At 35.8% G+C, this 17,574-nt stretch overlaps 1 protein-coding gene across 4 annotated transcripts in view; it reads left to right on the forward strand.

The window, feature by feature from the left end:
• HERC4 (HECT and RLD domain containing E3 ubiquitin protein ligase 4) overlaps nt 1-17,574 on the forward strand; it is a 129,421-nt gene that overhangs the window by 75,707 nt on the left and 36,140 nt on the right. For 3 of the 4 annotated variants that reach the window (XM_045842334.1, XM_045842333.1, XM_045842336.1), the window contains exons 16-17: nt 3,611-3,730; nt 15,988-16,011. In XM_045842334.1, coding sequence (XP_045698290.1) covers nt 3,611-3,730; nt 15,988-16,011 — 144 coding nt within the window. The remainder of the gene's footprint in view (nt 1-3,610; nt 3,731-15,987; nt 16,012-17,574) is intronic. The other variant, XM_045842335.1, reaches the window with a different exon arrangement.

Consider the following 17,574-nt stretch of genomic DNA (forward strand, 5'->3'; position numbering starts at 1 on the left):
ATTCTTTCATTTGGGTCATATTTTTTGTCTCAGCGTGCCCCTTATGTAATAAGAGGTGGAGCCTTAGGTGTTCACTAGGGCGGGGCCTCCCAGGTCATTGATTTGTGTTGTAGGTGGGGGAGGGGTCCGAGAGGGAACAATGCCAGTTGCTCTGCTGTGGGCTGGCTTTCAGTCACTTGCTCCTCTACCCACTAGCAAATTGGGCTCTTCTGGTACTGATTTCCCAGTGGGTTGGCTTGTATTCATTCTTGGACCCTGTGGGTCTCTCCAACAAACTCTCCTGTGAGGCTGGGAGTTTCTTCTGCTGCCTAAAACCCCACAGGTTTTCATAGTCAGAGATTTTGAGACTTTTATTTCCCTGCACTGGAGTCCTAGGTTGCTAGTTCTGTCTTGTTTCCAAGTTGTTGCTACTGGTTTATCCACAGGTAAATGTGGGACTGTCTGGTCGAACAGCCACTGCCTTGCAGCTTGTCCTCTGCACCTCCTACCAGTCTGGATGATTAACTTTGGTTGTTGGACTTCCATACAGTTTGATTTTTTGACAGTTCTGATTACTTTTTGTTTTTAAATTTGTCGTTGTCCTTCTCTTGGTTATGTGAGGAGGCAAAGTGTATCTACCTACACCTCCATTTTGGCTGGAAGTTCTAAGAGCAAGGTTTTGATCTCCAGGTATAAACTATCTTGGAAAAGCCAAGAATAGTAGTTTTACTCTGGTCCATTCCTCTCATAGTTACAAATTAATCAGACAGTGAAAGAACAAGCTCCAAGTGCTTTTGTCAGTTTATAGAGTGAATACAAGTTTCAACTTTGAAAATGAAAGCAGTATTATTAATAAGTCCTTGTTAAACTGGGTTATTTGTATCCTCAAGAGTAAGCCACAGGATCAAGCATTGATTATACTTGATGGCATAATTTTAAACATTATTCATAAGAGGAAACATATGTTTTTACATGTGTATTCTAATATGAAGTATTCTAAATATAGCACACATATATATGTACAAATATTCACATATTTTTGTGTATGTATATATGATAGTATCTGTTTCATAGCGTTTCACAGACTAAATGAGATAATGTACATGATATCTACTTAGTAAGTGGTCCTTAGTGATAGCTATTTTTTTATTAATGCAACATAAAATCTGAGTGGATTTTAAGGTAAAATCTACAATTGAGTGAAAACTTAAAGTGCTATTAGAAGCATGAACTATATACATATCTATTACTCATTTTGCTTGCTCTTCCATTCATCTCATGTTCCTTGAGCACCTGATTGGACACAGCACTGTCTGGTAGATTCAGGTACCTTTACTAGATGATTCCTTTTGTTTCTTTTCAAACACTGCTTAGTTGGTTTAGTGTGTTTGTATGATTTTTAAAAACATTATAAACAATTTGTTTTGTTATTCTCCATAGGAAATTTAGCTCATTTAAAAAAATGTTTTAGATGAACCTACTTTATTTCTTCAGTGGTTTGTTTTCTTCTAAATGTGGCATCTAAGTGTCTGCATTTGTCTCTCTCTCTTTTTTTTTTCATTCTTTACTTGTCCCTCACCTGCCACGCACAGCTTTAGTTGTCTCCTTTAAGGAAAATGGTTTTCAATTATATGAGGCAAAAGTTTGTCTTGAGCTACCTGACAGGTTTGCCATCGTTTTAATCTAAAATAATGGTTTAATAACAAATTTCTCATCATTCCCAGCTCTCATTTCTGCCTCACCAAGGTTTCTTTTCTGCTTGTATGTATGTGCTTCCAGCATTTGTTTCCACTTACTCAGGCTTGAAAGTTTGAAATTGTCTTTGACTCTTTTCCTGTGTTCTATATCCAATTAGCTACCATAAAATAAAATTCTTATTATTTTTAGATTTACTTAATTTTAGAGAGAGGGGAAAGAAAGGAGAAAGAGAGGGAGAGAAGCATTTGTGTGCAAGAGAAACATCAATTGGTTGCCTCTCGAACACCCCCAACTGGGGACCTGGCCTGCAACCCAGGCATGTGCTCTGACTGGGAATCGAACTGAGCCATACCAGTCAGGGCTACATTCTTCCTTATTATCTAGAAACCTTGAATCTTTAATTCCTGATTCAGTTCCCTACCACTAGCTTCTTTACTCATTCTTGAATATACCTCACTCTGCCAACAGAAGAATTTGCATAAAATATCATTGATTCTATCACTTGTTGACTTTAAAACCAACCATATATCCTCAAGTATCAGCTTTTGGCACAGTAATGTTCTGCAACAAAACACACTGAAACTGATTGGCATACAGTAATAAGCGTTCTCATTCCTACCGTAATGGGCCCTTGCTTCAGCCTGAAAGTTGGCAGAGGACAACTTTCGGCTGATCTAGACAGGGTTTAGCTGGGCTTCTCTCCAGGCTACATGTTGGGTCCAGCTCTGATCCTTGTGCCTCTCCTTCTCCTTGTACCATCAATTTAGCTGAGGCAGGTGTATACAGATTTTTTCTCCTTTTGTTCATGCTGTTTTCTCTTCCAGGAGTGTTCTTCCTCACGCCTTTTTGAAGTCCTTTCCATTCACTTTACTCTCTTTAATTTTTATCATTCTCTATACAGAAGTATTGAAATACACACTCTCTAATTTTTATTGCCCTGTTTACAGAAACATTGAAATACCAATAAAATAGATACCTATGTGTCCTTCATTCTAGATCCAGCCATTGTTAACATGCTGTCACATTTGCTTTATAAATGTATGTATACTGTATACTTTTTTCTTTGAATCACTTGAAAGTAAAATCCTCATATACCCTTTAATACCTCAGAATTCATTTTCTTGGGCATTTTCCTACATAAAGGCAATACTATTTTTCTCAAAGAAATTAACTGTGATTCTGTAATATCTAACTATCTAGGCATATTTAGTTTTCTTCTGTTGTACCAAATATGTTTTTTATATCGCTGCTTTTTATAAAACTGGAATTTAGTCGTATTCATTTTTACATTTGTTGAGTCTTGTTGATCTCTTTCTGGCCTGTGAATGTAGTATATCTCTTACTTAGTTCTTTCTTTATTTATTTTCACCTGAGGACATGTTCACTGATTTTAGAGAGAGGGAATGGGAAAGAGAAAGAGGGAGGGGGAAACATCTACCAGTTATCCCTTGTGTGTGCGTTTACTGGAGACCGGACCCACAATGTAGGTATGTGCCCTAGGTATGGATCAAACCTGGGAATCAGTTTACAGGACAACACTCCAACCAACTGAGCCATACCAGCCAGGAAGCGAAACATTAGCAATTCTTATTGTTACTTAAGTCCCATTCCCAGCCAGAAGTCCTTATTGTTTCTAGTTTATATATACTATATGTATTTTAATGATACATACCTCATACTGTTTGGTGGTTATATAAAGATTTTTCATTTTTACTGGGTTTTCAGATACTGAATGCATATATCGCATATTACCAGTCTGTTTTCCATAGCATTTAACTAGTATGTTGCATGTAGTAGGCACTCAGTAAATTATTTTTAATGGGAAGAGAAAATTAGCTAAAAAACATCAAGCCTTTTTCTACTAAAACATTTTTCAGCCTGTTTCAGGTACTAGTTAAGTTTAATGTTAATGAAACTTTTTTTTTTTTTGTAGGTAAATGAGAAAACGGGGCAGATTATACAGTATGATAAATTTTATGTACATGAAGTACAAGAATTGATAGACATAAGGAATGATTATATCAATTGGGTTCAGCAGCAGGCGTATGGAATGGTATGTTTCTTGTTGCATTTTATGATTTCATTTTTATGTATCATTTGTCCTAATATAAAAAAATTGCTTGTTTTTGAAATGCTAAAGTTTTTTTAGAGCTTTAATACAGAACTTATTACCGAAATAAAAATACATTGTAAAGGAGCAGTCACATGTTATGCATATTTGTAAACATTGCAGTCTTATATCAAAGCCAAACCAAAAAGATAGATTACACTTTTCTAAGAAAAAAGCAAATTTGACATGGATTTATTTGACCTTATTTGTTTTCAGTGTGATTTCCTCTTAATTCTCAAATGTTGAGAATACTAGAATCACCAATATTAGAAATCTAAGAATATACAGTGGTGGGTAAAAGTAGGTTTACAGTTGCTTGTTTGGGAAAAGTCTTGCAGGTTATGATAATTACAATAGCTTTATTAACTCAAAAGAATGTCACTCACAATTATAACCCTACTTTTGCCCACCCCTGTATTACTGAGATCCCTGTCAGAACTAGCAGAGGAGAGTTGTAGGACTATTGATTCTGTTTTTTATTTATTTCCCCCTTTATGTGTTTAATTTTATTTTTGATTTCTTGATGTACATCCACATCTGCATATACTTATATGTGGCTAAGTCTTTATTAACTGGACATTTAATGTCCCGTGAAAATAATAGCATAGTCTTATAAAACTTGAATGAGGCATGCAAAATTTTAGAAGTGGGTAAGCAGCTAGATATAGAACAGTCAGGTTTAATACCCTGGTTTGCTAAACATTGTAGTATACTTGAGGCCATCTATTCCACCCCTTAAGCAGACCATTTAGCATTATGTCTAGCAGTTCGAAAAGGGTAAGTAGTCTTTTTATTGCTTGCTAGGCACGCGGGACAAGCTCCCTGTGGATAGTCAGTCTGTCAGTTTATTCACCAGCACCTTTAATAGTGTCTGGAATATGTCTAGTAGGCATTAAAAAAGTCTTACAGTTTTCTAATGGCAATGTGGTTAGTGCATGCTATTTTTAGGATACTCTCAGCTATAGGTATCAGGTCACTTCTAGAATATCTTTTGCTTCCCTCACTTGGGTAAGGATTGGGAGAGATTTGTTGATCCAACTCTCACTCCCTCGCCCCACCCTGCCCTGAATCACTGGGAATCCAGCTCAAGTTTATAGTTATACAGATTTACGTATACTCATTTGCTCATTCAACAAATGCTTATTAGAGATCCCATATGTAACAGGCATTTACTTAGGTGTTGGAAATACAGTGATGAACCAGGTAGTTAAGGGTCCTGTTCTCATAGAATTTATGATCTATTGGGCAAGATGGGCAGTAATCAAATAAGACAAAAAGTATTAGTTAATAATATGTACTTTATATAGAGAGAGCATTAAAGAGAGTGTAATCAAGACTGTATGATTTCATGCAGTTGGGTAATCAGAAAAGTCTTGTGTAATGAAGTATGAGCCATAATCTAAATGTTAAAAAGCAGCTGTGTAAGATAGAGTACAGAGAATTTCAGGAAAAATGAACATCTAGTAAAATACCTTGGGTGAGAAAAAGCTTGACTTGTTTAAAGGATAGAAAGAGGGCAGTATGGCTAAAATACAGAGTGGGAAGACTACTGGGAAAAGACAAAAGAAGTGGGCAGGTGCCAGATCATGGAGGTCCTGTAAATTAGGGTCAGGAACACATATTTTTTCTAGGGTGTTGTGGTAGGCCATTGGAGGGTGGTAAACAGGGGGGATTATAATGTTTTATATTTTTAAATAATTGTTCTATCAGCTCTATGGAGATTGGAGTGAGGAGAATAGATCAAAAATGAAAGAGGGGAAACTAGTTAGAAGATTGTTTTAGTTGATTGGGAAAGTAAAATGATTGGTTTGACTAGGATGGTGGTTGTGTAAATGAAAGAGAAATGGACTTGGAATACCTCTTGGAAGGGAAAGGGACAAGAATTGCTGATGGATTGAAGATGAAATGAGGAAAGGAGAGAAATCAACACAGGAGATTAAGGAGTGGTGGGTAAGGCAGGAAAACTAGGAGAGAGTTGTGGAAACCAAAGTTAAGTGCAGGAAAAACTGTTGAATGCTGTTGAGAAATAGGATAAAATCATAGAATTGTGTGATGAATTTTGTTACATGGAAGTTATTGGTAACCTGGCTAATGCTAGTCTAGGGTGAGTCATGCTTAAGGGAAATTTGGAGGTAAGGAATAGAGAACAACAACCGTAGGCAGCAGGAAATGGAGAAGCCGAAGAACTTAAATGTACTACCTATGGACAGGAACTAACGGGAGGAATGCTGCAGGGAGGAGGGGTGCAGGGAGGAGGGGTGCAGGGCGCAGGGGGATAAAAGGGAGAAGAAAATGGGACAACTGTAATAGTATAATCAATAAAATATACTTTTAAAAAAGTTCTGCATTGTAAAGGAAGGAGTAAAAATAGTGAAGTGGTAGCTGGAGTCCATAGACAATAGTTCTTTAAGAAAGAAGATACTTGACCTTGGGAAAGTTTTGAATAAATATTTCCTCTTCCCTATTTAAACTAAATCTTTCACTTAGGCAAAGCTTTTCAAACTCTTTCTCCATAGCACCTCCCCTGAAGAGCAGGGGTAAACCCTGTTTCTTGCGGTTAAAAGTCCTTAGAAAGACTTTTTTGAAGTCTTATGTTATCTTCTTAACTGACACAGATTTTTGGATATAATACAGGGATTGGCAAAAGTAGGTTTACAGTTGTTCCTATGAAAACTTATATACTACAAGCATTAATAATACAAGAATAAACTGTTTCATGTACTCACAACTATAAACCTACTTTTGTCCACTCATGTATTACAATGAAAAAGGGATTTAAATGATTTACCATTAAAGAAAATTGAAGCTTCATAAATGAACTTTGTTCCAAGTTTTGCATGGAAACCCTAACCACCACCTAGAGTAGTATAGGTCTTTGAGCAGTGCTTTTGAAACTGGAGTGATATGTGGACCCCTTTTAAAGTAAAATAATTTCTTTTTGTTGTTTTTTTTTTAAAGATTTTATTTATTTTTAGAGAAAGGGAGGGAGAAAGAGAAGGAGAGAAACATCAATGTGTGGTTGCCTCTCATGCGCCCCCAACTGGGAACCCAGGTGTGTGTTCTGACTGGGAATCAAACTGGCGACCCTTTGGTTCACAGGCGGGTACCAATCCACTAAGCCACACCAGCCAGGGCTGAAGTAAAACAATTTCTTAAGAAGCCCTGTGTTCGTTTACACTACTTGTGATTATTTTGTTTAAATACATACAAACTCTAAACTAGTTCTAAACTCCTGGTGCTTAGCTTTTAAAAGAACTCTTAAACCATAACAAATTCATAAATTATATATAACACTACAGGTTTAAAAATAAGTCTAATATTTAGTGTGGAGGAGATTATGTTCTGATGATCAGGAATCTCAGTTCACACCAAAATATGGTAAAGAAGCATTGTAAAGTAAGTGTGCCAGGGTTCGAATTCTATCTCAGCATTTATCAGTCTGTGTTCTTGGGGAAGTTACTTAATTCTTTGTCTGTAAATTAGAGATAATAGTATCTATCTTTTGTAGTTATTGAGAAGATTAATTGATGTGATCTATTGAAAGTGCTTGTGGCAGTTCCTGGGGCATAGTTAAATACCGGTAAAATGGTGGTTATTATTATTTGCTGTCTTAAACCATACCTTGTCAGTAGCTTCTGTTCTGAGGTGTCTGATAACTTCTCTTACCATCTTTCTCTGTATGAACTACAGTGAAACATTTGCTTTTAGGATGAGATGTGATGCTTATTTGGCCTTCACTCATCAAGCATACCATGTACGAAGTCCTAGACATAGAGATCATGCTTGGTACTAGTTTGATTATAATCACAACCATTGATACTGGTATTATAAATGGATTATCTGAATTTTAGATTTTTTAAATCAGTTTTTACCAAATTGTTCCTATAAAAACCTACAATTAAAAATTCTCCTGGAGCAGTCATAGAACACTAAGAATATATCCCCTAGGAATCTACAAGCCCAGTTTTAGAAACATCATCCTAGAGGGTCACATCATCTTGGATCACTGTGAATTAAATCAGATGTGCTTTGACATCTGAGTTTATATCTAGTGTATAGGTCATAAACCACTTGTATTCTTTGCATATTAAGAGAATTTCCAATCTAATGGGATTTGTTTTGTTCTGTTTTATTTTTTTAAGTTAGCAGTAATCTTGTGCTATGTGGAAAAGCTATGGTTTGATTGTTTGCTTTTAGGTTTTGCAGGCCTGTATCTAAATTCTTTTTGGTATGTAGTTTAGGTGATACCAGATTAAATTTCTTAGGAGCTATTTCAGTGCTACTGTTTCTGGTAAAGGAAGGCAGTTGGGGGACCACCTTTTTATGTCTTGGTTTTTCCTCTTTGCTTCTTATTCTCTTTGGATCTATGGTTGCTGTACTTGAGAATTGTCCTCTGTTACCCTGCTGTTTCAACCATATGCTTTTTTTTTTTTTTTCCAGATTTATAGACACTGATACTAAATAGGTGATTGTGACAGTTTCCAGTTGTTCCTTATTTACTTTGTTCAGTGGGTTTAATATCCTGTTTTACAAATCAGAATCCAGAACCCATATCCATACATGGGTTCTTCTAATCTGTCTCTGGGAATAGAAGGCTGACAGTTTACATTGAAGGTCCTTGTGCAATTCTTACACAGTTCATTAATTTTTATTATGACATAGCTTCCCTTTTTTTGAGAGAGAGAGAGACTTCAAGGCACTTTTACATTTCATATTTACATGTTAAAGAGTTTTTTTCTGGAGGCTTTTAAATAAAATTCATATTTGCATCACTAATCTTAATACTGAGTTGAATATTATGTTGACTCTATAAATAAAGTCTTAAAGAATCTATCCTAAGGGTCCTAACATGCTATTTTGTGATGATACAGATGTGTATATATGTGTTCATATATACATAAATGTGTGTATATGTATAATAAACATGCATATGTATACCATTATTGAACAGAACTTATGATCTTGAAATAATTCCATTGCTTCAGTGTGAAAGTTTAAAATATTCCTTGTTAGAACATAATTACTATGAATTATGACATATGTGTATAAGTTTTATTTATACACACATATCTTTACATTGTTGTAAACAGTGTAAGAAAATTATTTTACCTTTTATTATATTTGTCTTTATTCCATAATCTGTTGATTTTTTTTTTTCCTTCAGTTACTTTCTTTCACAGTTAAGGATTTTAAGAATCTAGCAGGCATACAGGTCCTTGATTCCTAACCAGGAAGCTAATTCTGTGTAGTTCTTTGCTTTTCATGTAATATCCTTTTGTACTAGTGAGACTTCTGACTATATCTCATCCCTTTCCATTTTCTCAATCTTTTTCACCTCTTTCCCTTTACATATTCTCATTAAGTTTTGAGTTAATCCTCCTACTCTTGCTGGTTACTATATAAGCATCTCTGTTTTAGTTGTTTGTTTACAAGACTCGGATCTTGATGTATAAAACTTATTCATTTGGATTTGTTTTGCTTTTTATCTGTTTTTCTACCTCTGCAATAATCTCTGCAATAATTTTGGCAAAACAAAAGGACACATAGGTTCTCTTTCTCCTCTTACCTTCTGCTATTTGATGATCTTTCTCTTATACTTTTTAAAAGTATGTTTTATTGATTATCTTATTACAGTTGTCCCAATTTTTTCCCCTTTGTCCCCCTCCACCTGGTACCGCCCTTCCCGCCAGCAATCACTGCCCTTAGTTCATTTCCATGAGTTGTTCATATAAGTTCTTTGGCTTCCTCATTTCCTATGTTATTATTAATATCCCCCTGTCTATTTTGTACCTACCAATTATGCTTCTTAAACTCTGCACCTTTCCCTCCATTCTCCCCCTCACCCCTTCCAACTGATAACCCTTTAAATGATCTTCATACCTATGATTCTGTTCCTGTTCTGGTGATTTGCATATGTGTGTATATATTCATTTATTTATTAGATTCAGTTGTTGGTAGTTGTGAATTTGTTGCCTTTTTAATGTTCATAGTTTTGATATTTTTCTTAAATAAGTCTCTTCGACATTTCTTGTAATAATGGCTCAGTGATGATGAACTGCTTTAGCTTTACCTTGTCTGAGAAGCACTTTATCTGTGTCTTTCCATTCTAAATTATAGCTTTGCTGGATAGAGTAATCTAGGTTGTAGGTTCTTGCTTTTCATGACTTTGAATACTTCTTGCCAGTTCCTTCATGCCTGCCAAGTTTCTTGTGAGAAATTAGCTGATAGTCTTACAGGTACTCTTTGTAGGTAACTCGTGCTTTCTCTTGCAGCTTTTAAGATTCTCTCTTTAGCCCTGGTTGATGTAGCTCAGTGGATTGAGTGCAGGCTGAGAACCAAAGGGTCGCCAGTTTGGTTCCTAGTCCGAGCACATGCCTGGGTTGTGGGGCAGGTCCCTAGTGGGGGCACGTGAGAGGCAACCACACATTGATATTTTTCTCCCTCTCTTTTTCCCTACCTTCCCCCTCTCAAAAAATAAGTAAATAAATAAAATATTTTTAAAAATAAAAAGATTCTGCCCTGGCTGGCGTAGCTCAGTGGATTGAGCGCGGGCTGGGAACCAAAGTGTCCCAGGTTCGATTCCCAGCTAGGGCACATTCCTAGGTTGCAGGCCATAATCCCCAGCAACCTCACATTGATGTTTCTCTCTCTCTCTCTCTCTCTCTCCACCCCCTCTCTTCCCTCCCTAAAAATAAATAAATAAAATCTTAAAAAAAAGAACATTTAAAAAAAATAAAAATAAAAAAAAATAAAAAGATTCTCTCTTTAACCTTTAGCATTTTAATTATGATGTGTCTTGGTATGGTCCTTTTTGAGTCCAACTTGTTTGGGACTCTCTGTGCTTCCTGGACTTGTGTATCTATTTCCTTCACCAAATTAGGGAAGTTTTCTTTGATTATTTTTTCAAATAAGTTTTCAATTTCTTGTTCTTCCTCTTCTCCTTCTGGCATTCCTATAATTCTGATGTTGGCTTTTTTTGGAGATGTCCCAGAGTCTTCCTATACTTATCCTTATTTTTTTGAACTCCTGTTTCTTCTTTCTGTTGTGGTTGAATATTTATTTCTTCCTTATGTTCCAAATCATTGATTTGAATCCTGGTTTCCTTCCCTTCACTGTTGGTTCCCTGTAGATTTTTCTTTATTTCACTTAGTGTAACTTTTACCTCTTCTTTTATGTTGTTGCTGTACTCAACGAGTTCTTTGAGCATTCTGATCACCAGTGTTTTGAACTGTGCATCTGTTAGGTTGGTTATCTCCATTTTGTTTAGTTCTTTTTCCTGGGGTTTTGTTCTGTTCTTTAATCTTGGCCATATTTCTTTATCCCCTCAATTTGTCAGCCTCCCTGTGTTTGTTTCTGTGTATTAATTAGGTAGAGCTGCTTTGACTCCCTGTCTTAGTAGCATGGCCTGTTGTTGAAAAGGCATCTATAAGTTGTGTGGGGTAGAGCATTAGGCAATGCCAGGGGGGACCAACCCTGTTCACTACTTTGTAGCTTTGTGTGGGGTGAGGGTTCAAAGAGGGGACTGTGCTGTTGTCTGACTTTTGAAGATTTGACTGGCAATCTCCCCTTTTCCAGTTACTTCACCCACTCCTCGTATATGAGTGGAGCCCTTCTAACTGTTGCCCTGGTGTTGAATCCCAGAGTGGGTGGGTTTCCATACATTTTAAGACCTGCTGACCCTATAAGTGGAGTTTTCTGAAATCCAGCAGTTTCTTCTACCACCCCAACCCCACTGGTTTTTATAGCCAGAAGTTACGGGGATTTATCTCCCCAGTGCTGGAACCCTGCACTGTGTGGTCTTGCCTGGGGATGGGATCGCTTGCTCCCAAGGTGTCCCTCCCGATTTTTATCCATTGCACATGACTGTGGAACCACCCATGCCCCTTCTGCCACCACTGCCTTGCTGCACCACACTGCACCTCTCCACCCGTCCGGATGAACGTGGTTTCTTTAAATCCTTGGTTGTCAGATTTCCGTACAATTCTATTTTCTGACAGCTCTGGGTGTTATTTGTTTTGAGATTTAGTTGTAATTCTTTTTGTGGTTGCATCAGGAGGTGAAGTGTGGCTACCTATGCCTCCATCTTGACCAGGATCTCTCATACTTTCTAGGTACTAACTCAATTGTACATTTCCTTACCCTCTTTTATTTTTGCTCTTAAATTGTTTATAAAAATAACTTAGTGGTTACTACTAAGCTCTTTTTTAATTTCCTTTCTTATACTTTGAGTTACTTATTATACATATCAATATGTATCTAGTAAAATTTACTAACTTAGGATAAAATTTAGAAAGGTTTATACTGGGTCTGTGCCTGTTTGAATTACTATAAGATTCAAGTTAGGCATTTTTTAAAATGCATGTTCATTTATTTTAAGAGCTGTGTATACCTATGGAAGACTTTTCAGATATAGGTGGGTAAATTAAGATATTTGGTAAATGGGTTAGCTTTTTTAAATGGTTTTTGATATTACATTTTTTGTCATATGTCTTACTTATTCAGTATTAACTGTACTGTGCATCTAAGTCATCAGTGTATTTGTTCTGTGGCGTTAAGTTGTTGTACTTCAGCTGTGGGCAAGTTAGTAACCTGACATATTCACCAGCAAACTAGGACTATATCTGGGGAGACCAGCTTTGGGAAGATACATCAGTACTTGATTTCTTGAGTTTGAGTTTTTCCTCATTGAATAAAAAGAAGAAATTAAAGTACATTTGTGGTCCCTTGCAGCTAAAATATTTCTCAGAAAAGTTGGTTGTTTTCAAAGCTCCCAGTTATTTCTAATGGTAATAATATTTTGCAAACTCTTGGATTGATTCCTTACACATTGGGTTACCAAATCATATTTGTGTGTTTTTTCATTTCCTTTAAGATTTAAAAGTATCTTTTTATTTCTGTTTAGCCACCAGACCTTTCATATTTATTTGAATTACTTCAATAATGTTGTTATTCTTTCTTTGTACCATCTTGGAATAATCCTGTGTTACACACTTAAATCATGATGACACCAGCAATGGTGTGGTGTTTTGCCACAAGTAATTGGTTGAAATTAAAATGTGCTGGGAAGCTGCATCATTTTTGTGTATAACCCACTGGAACCATTGTTAACCATTGGTGTTAAAGGCCTTGGTGAAATCTGCTTTAGACCATGAGACTTTTGTACATTCCTTCAGGCCTTTCTCACTCCATCTTCTAGGACATTGAATAACCTAACATTAGGCCTGCTTTGACTCAATTTCAGGGTCCCCACTCTGAAAACAGTCAAAAGTTAGTGCTTGAATATGTGGATTTGGAGCCAATAGTAGGTCACGCATTGAATGATATGTTGAATTTTTAGCAGTAGACCTTTAGTTGACTTTATATGTTTTATATTACTCTGTTCCAACTCCTCAAACCCCTTTGTTTTCCTTTTAAATTTTCCTTGGAAATACTACTTTGACTGAAATTTGCAACTAGTATAACAACTACCTCACGCTTTTGTCTAAGATACTAAACCCTTAATTGAAATTTTTAATAATGATTTTAATGTGGTTGTCTATTTGATGCCTCTCAGATAAATCATTTTGCTTAATGTCTAGTAGCCTCTCTTCTTTGCTCAAGTTTTCCACATGCCTCATTTCTCATATTCCCTCCAATTCACGTTTCTCTTTACAAACTTAGTTCTGCTTTGGTATGACTTAGCCACACTATAAATTCTAAAGTAACCTTATCAGCTTCCCGGTACATAATGATATGTATAGCACCTTTTATTTATTTATATGCAACAATAAAGAAATAGTGCATATATATATTAATGCTTTATTACTTAAGAATGAAACCCATCTCCTGAGATAAAACTGCCTTGGTACCTAGTGTAATTATCCACAGGCCTAGGTAGTCAGAAAATATTTAAGGTGTCTCTTTGCCTATTTAGACAGTCTTAGTAGTAATAGCACTTTAAAAATATCTATACTATATAGTATATACTATAAAAGGATTTCAGATATCCCTGTTAAATTGCTTTCAAATTAAACTGAGTGTAATCTAAAGGGCTTTTTTTTGCAGAACAGCTTCCAGATACGTTCTTGTTAACACTGCCAGTAGGTACTTCTGTGTAGCGATAACTTGGTACTCTGAATTCTTTGAAAGAAACTATTATCAACAATTAACTTTCTCAGGATAGTCATATTGTTGTATAGTCATATTTTGCATATGCTTATACTGCTTTGGCTTTATTTAGCACCGTGTAGTGAGCGAACCCCAAGTCTTTGCTAATATTTTAAAGCCCTTCAACGCATGTGAGGATTTAGCTAACTGCCAAGTTATAGGGAACAGTCCACACAAGACTGCTCTTACTTCTGATATCAATTGCAAGTAGGTATTAGAACCACTCACTCGCAGGTTCATTAATTTTTTACAAGTCTTCACAGAACTCACTGAAAACTATTATACTGACGTTAACAGTTTATTACAGGGAAAGGATACAGACTAAAATCATCCGTGCGAAGAAGTACATAGGGGGAGTCTGGGAAAGGTACCAAAGGCAGAACTTCTCTTTTCTTCTCTGTATGGTCATAGACAAGTCATTTTCCCAACATTTATGTGTGACAGTACTCACATTGTGGTTTCAACCATGGAAGCTCAGCAGAACCTTGGTGCCCGGAGATTTTATTGAGGCTTGATGGCATACTGCCCATGTGGCTGACCTTTAGTCTCAAGCCCTTCTGCAGGCAGCACTGATAATCACATGGCCCAGAGCCCCCAGGTAAACAGACAGTTCTATTAGGAGACATTCCAAACATCTCTACATCACTTGCAAGTAGTAGAGGTCAGAGTCAGACCTCTCTTCAGGTAAGATTAATTCTTCACTATACAAACTAAAGTCTGCAAATTTATGAACATTTTTGGAGATTCTAGCACTACTTTTGAGTCTACACCCTGAGCATATGTGTGAAAGCTTTTTACAATGAAGTGTATGTTTCTGTTCCATGAAGTGGTAAGCTTTCATGATAATTGCCATTATTATTGGTTTGGCCAAATAGTCCATATGGTTTTTTCCATAAAATAAAAAACATATTTTGCATTTTCACCAATAAGTTTACTTGGATATTCTGAGTGTGTTCCCTGTGTCTCCTGCATGGTATAATGTTGATCATTCTCAATTAATTTGCTGATTTGATCTCTGTCAACTTCACCTGGTCTACCATACCATGGAGCATCATCCAGTGTGAAAACTCCAGCACAAAACTTCAAAAACCACTTTTAACACGTTTTATCAGCCACAGCACCTATGGCACAGATCTTTTTTTTTGTTTGTTTTTTACATTTCAGTTGTGTCTTCACCTTTCTTAAAATAATAAAGCATAGTATGCGAAAATGTTGCTTATTTTCTTCCATCTTCAGTAGTGAAATGGCTATACAACACTTGACCAATTTTGATTTTTTTAATGACAGTGGTTATGACAGCTTTCACAACACAGTCTGTTGTAACAGCCATCACAACACAATCTAGCAAAATTGTTTTTCATGAAGTTAACAGCAACTAAGCACTACTACAGCCATCCTATGAAAAAATTTTTTGGACAACCCAATATTTCCTTCCTGAATATCTCTTTCTCCGTTTCTTCTTTCTACTTATCAATCCTTTTGCCCTGTCCTTTACTTTCTATTTTAAGCCAATTTAGTGTTACAGAACCCTTAATATAAGATACCTATGTTTTACTGGTTATTTCTGAAAAATAAAAACAACTTATGACTTAATTTCTCACTTTGTTACATTTTACCCTGCTAACCACGTTTCAAACATTTTATCATGATTAACCAAGTGTTAAAGTTTGAGGATTATTTTTTCCACTTGCCAGGTAGAAAAACTGAGCCCTAAAGTTATTTCTTCAGGACCAAGTTAGGCTAGGATTAGTTTCCCTGTTTTGCCTAAATTATTCATATTGGGTGCTCGGTCGCTAAAACTAAGTTTATTATGTTTCAAGCCTCAATAATTTTATGATCACAAGGTACCCGAAACAAAAGTGTTACATTTAGAGATATATAAGGTACATGTAGAAAGGGTAAGTTTTGTTGTAGGTATATTTTGTTCTACTTCATTAATTCAGTATTATTCTGTAGCAAAATATATGAAATGCTACATTGAATAGAAATAGTTAAAGCTGGACACTAACACTGCTCTTTCCTCATTATTGTTACATCCTGCACTGCTGACTTAGGATGTCAATCATGGATTAACTGAGGTAAGTTTGGTGTCACAGTCTCATGTTCAGAGTAAAATATACTTCGCTTTGTCTTAAGTGGTAGGAGAGCTATAGGTTCTTTGTGCAACTTTGAAACATATATGTAATTATTTATAAAAACGAAGGTTTAAAATTGTGCTGTGTAGCATCTCAGAGGAATTTTATGAATAAAAATAAAATCCCTGTTTTAATTTAACATTACACCTCTATCATTCCTTTCAACAATATTTACTTACAATTAGTTTGTTTTCCTGAAGTCTTCCAGCTTAAAATTGAATGTGTTCTTAGAATATTAAAAAACACACTTTTAAAATTTGACAGATGCATACACAGTAAACATTTTATGTTAGAGAAGTAAAATCTTCAATTTTTAAAGTAATAATTGATGAAATGGTCATAAAATTAAATAGATTTTTGGTATGATTCTCTTCCTCACTTTGCATTACGTAATCAGCAATCCTAAGCCTATTTTTCAACACTTAGGAATGTTAGTACTTCTTTTATACTTCTGTTATGGGCTGTTTTGTTCTTTTGGTTTGCTTTTTTCCCACTTGAACCAATGAAGCATTTGGAGTTAGCTTCAAATTATAGGCCTAGAATTGTTTCCTTGTCCTCAGATAAAATTATCCAATATAGTTGTGGACTTTGCGAAGAGAACTTTAGAATAATCACCTCAGTCTTTTGGGGTTTGAGAGTAGTGAAATGACTTTCCACCATTAACAGCTAGTTAGTGACACAAATACAGGATGGTGGTAGAAACTGTCATGAAATATAGTGAAAAATAATTTACTGTAAGGTTAAGATAATTCAGGTGTTGCTTTTAACAAAGTGTTGATACTCTGTACTGATTGGGTATTACTGCATTATTTCATTTTTGGTGGCCATAGTTTAGAGAGTGTTAGATAAATTGAAATACATTTAAAAGAAGGCAGTTGCGATGCAGAAGAGCTGGGAACCATATTTTCAGAATGGCTGAGAAAACAGAGTATTTAGTGTAGAAAAAAAGACAATTTAGGGAGAGAACATGAGGGCTTGAAGTATTTAAACCATATATACTTCCCCACAGAGGCAAAATGATGACTGAAATAAAAACAAAGTGATGCACAGTGATGTATGAAAAATGCAGATTCAGACTAACTTGAAGAGCTTTTCAAGCATTTACAGATAACTGGTCTGTTTTGTGGTGTATTAAGTTTTCACTGGAAGCCTTATAGCAGGGGTGCTGGGTCAGGGCTGGCACAAATATACTGCTTTGTTGGGTAGATGGTAGGAATACCTCCTCCTCCATCATCAACAGTCAGTGACTGGCAGTTCATAGCTCTTTGTATTTTTGTGCAAAATTCTTAGTAATCCGTCACTGCATTACCTGCAAGGATAAGTAAGTATAAGATGGCTAATGTTTGATATAATATATGTCATAATCTCCCAATTTTAAAGGTTGACAGAATATAATAATACTAGTGGTGTTTATTTTGTATGTTAAGGGAGCATATTGTTGGACTCATTAATGGTGGCACCCTAATGGCCTGCAGTAAATATCTGTTAAATGAATAAATAAGTAGG

Source organism: Phyllostomus hastatus, unplaced genomic scaffold (genome assembly GCF_019186645.2).
Source record: "Phyllostomus hastatus isolate PE091 unplaced genomic scaffold, TTU_PhHast_1.1 phas_contig_38, whole genome shotgun sequence".
NCBI classification, from domain to species: Eukaryota; Metazoa; Chordata; class Mammalia; order Chiroptera; family Phyllostomidae; genus Phyllostomus; species Phyllostomus hastatus.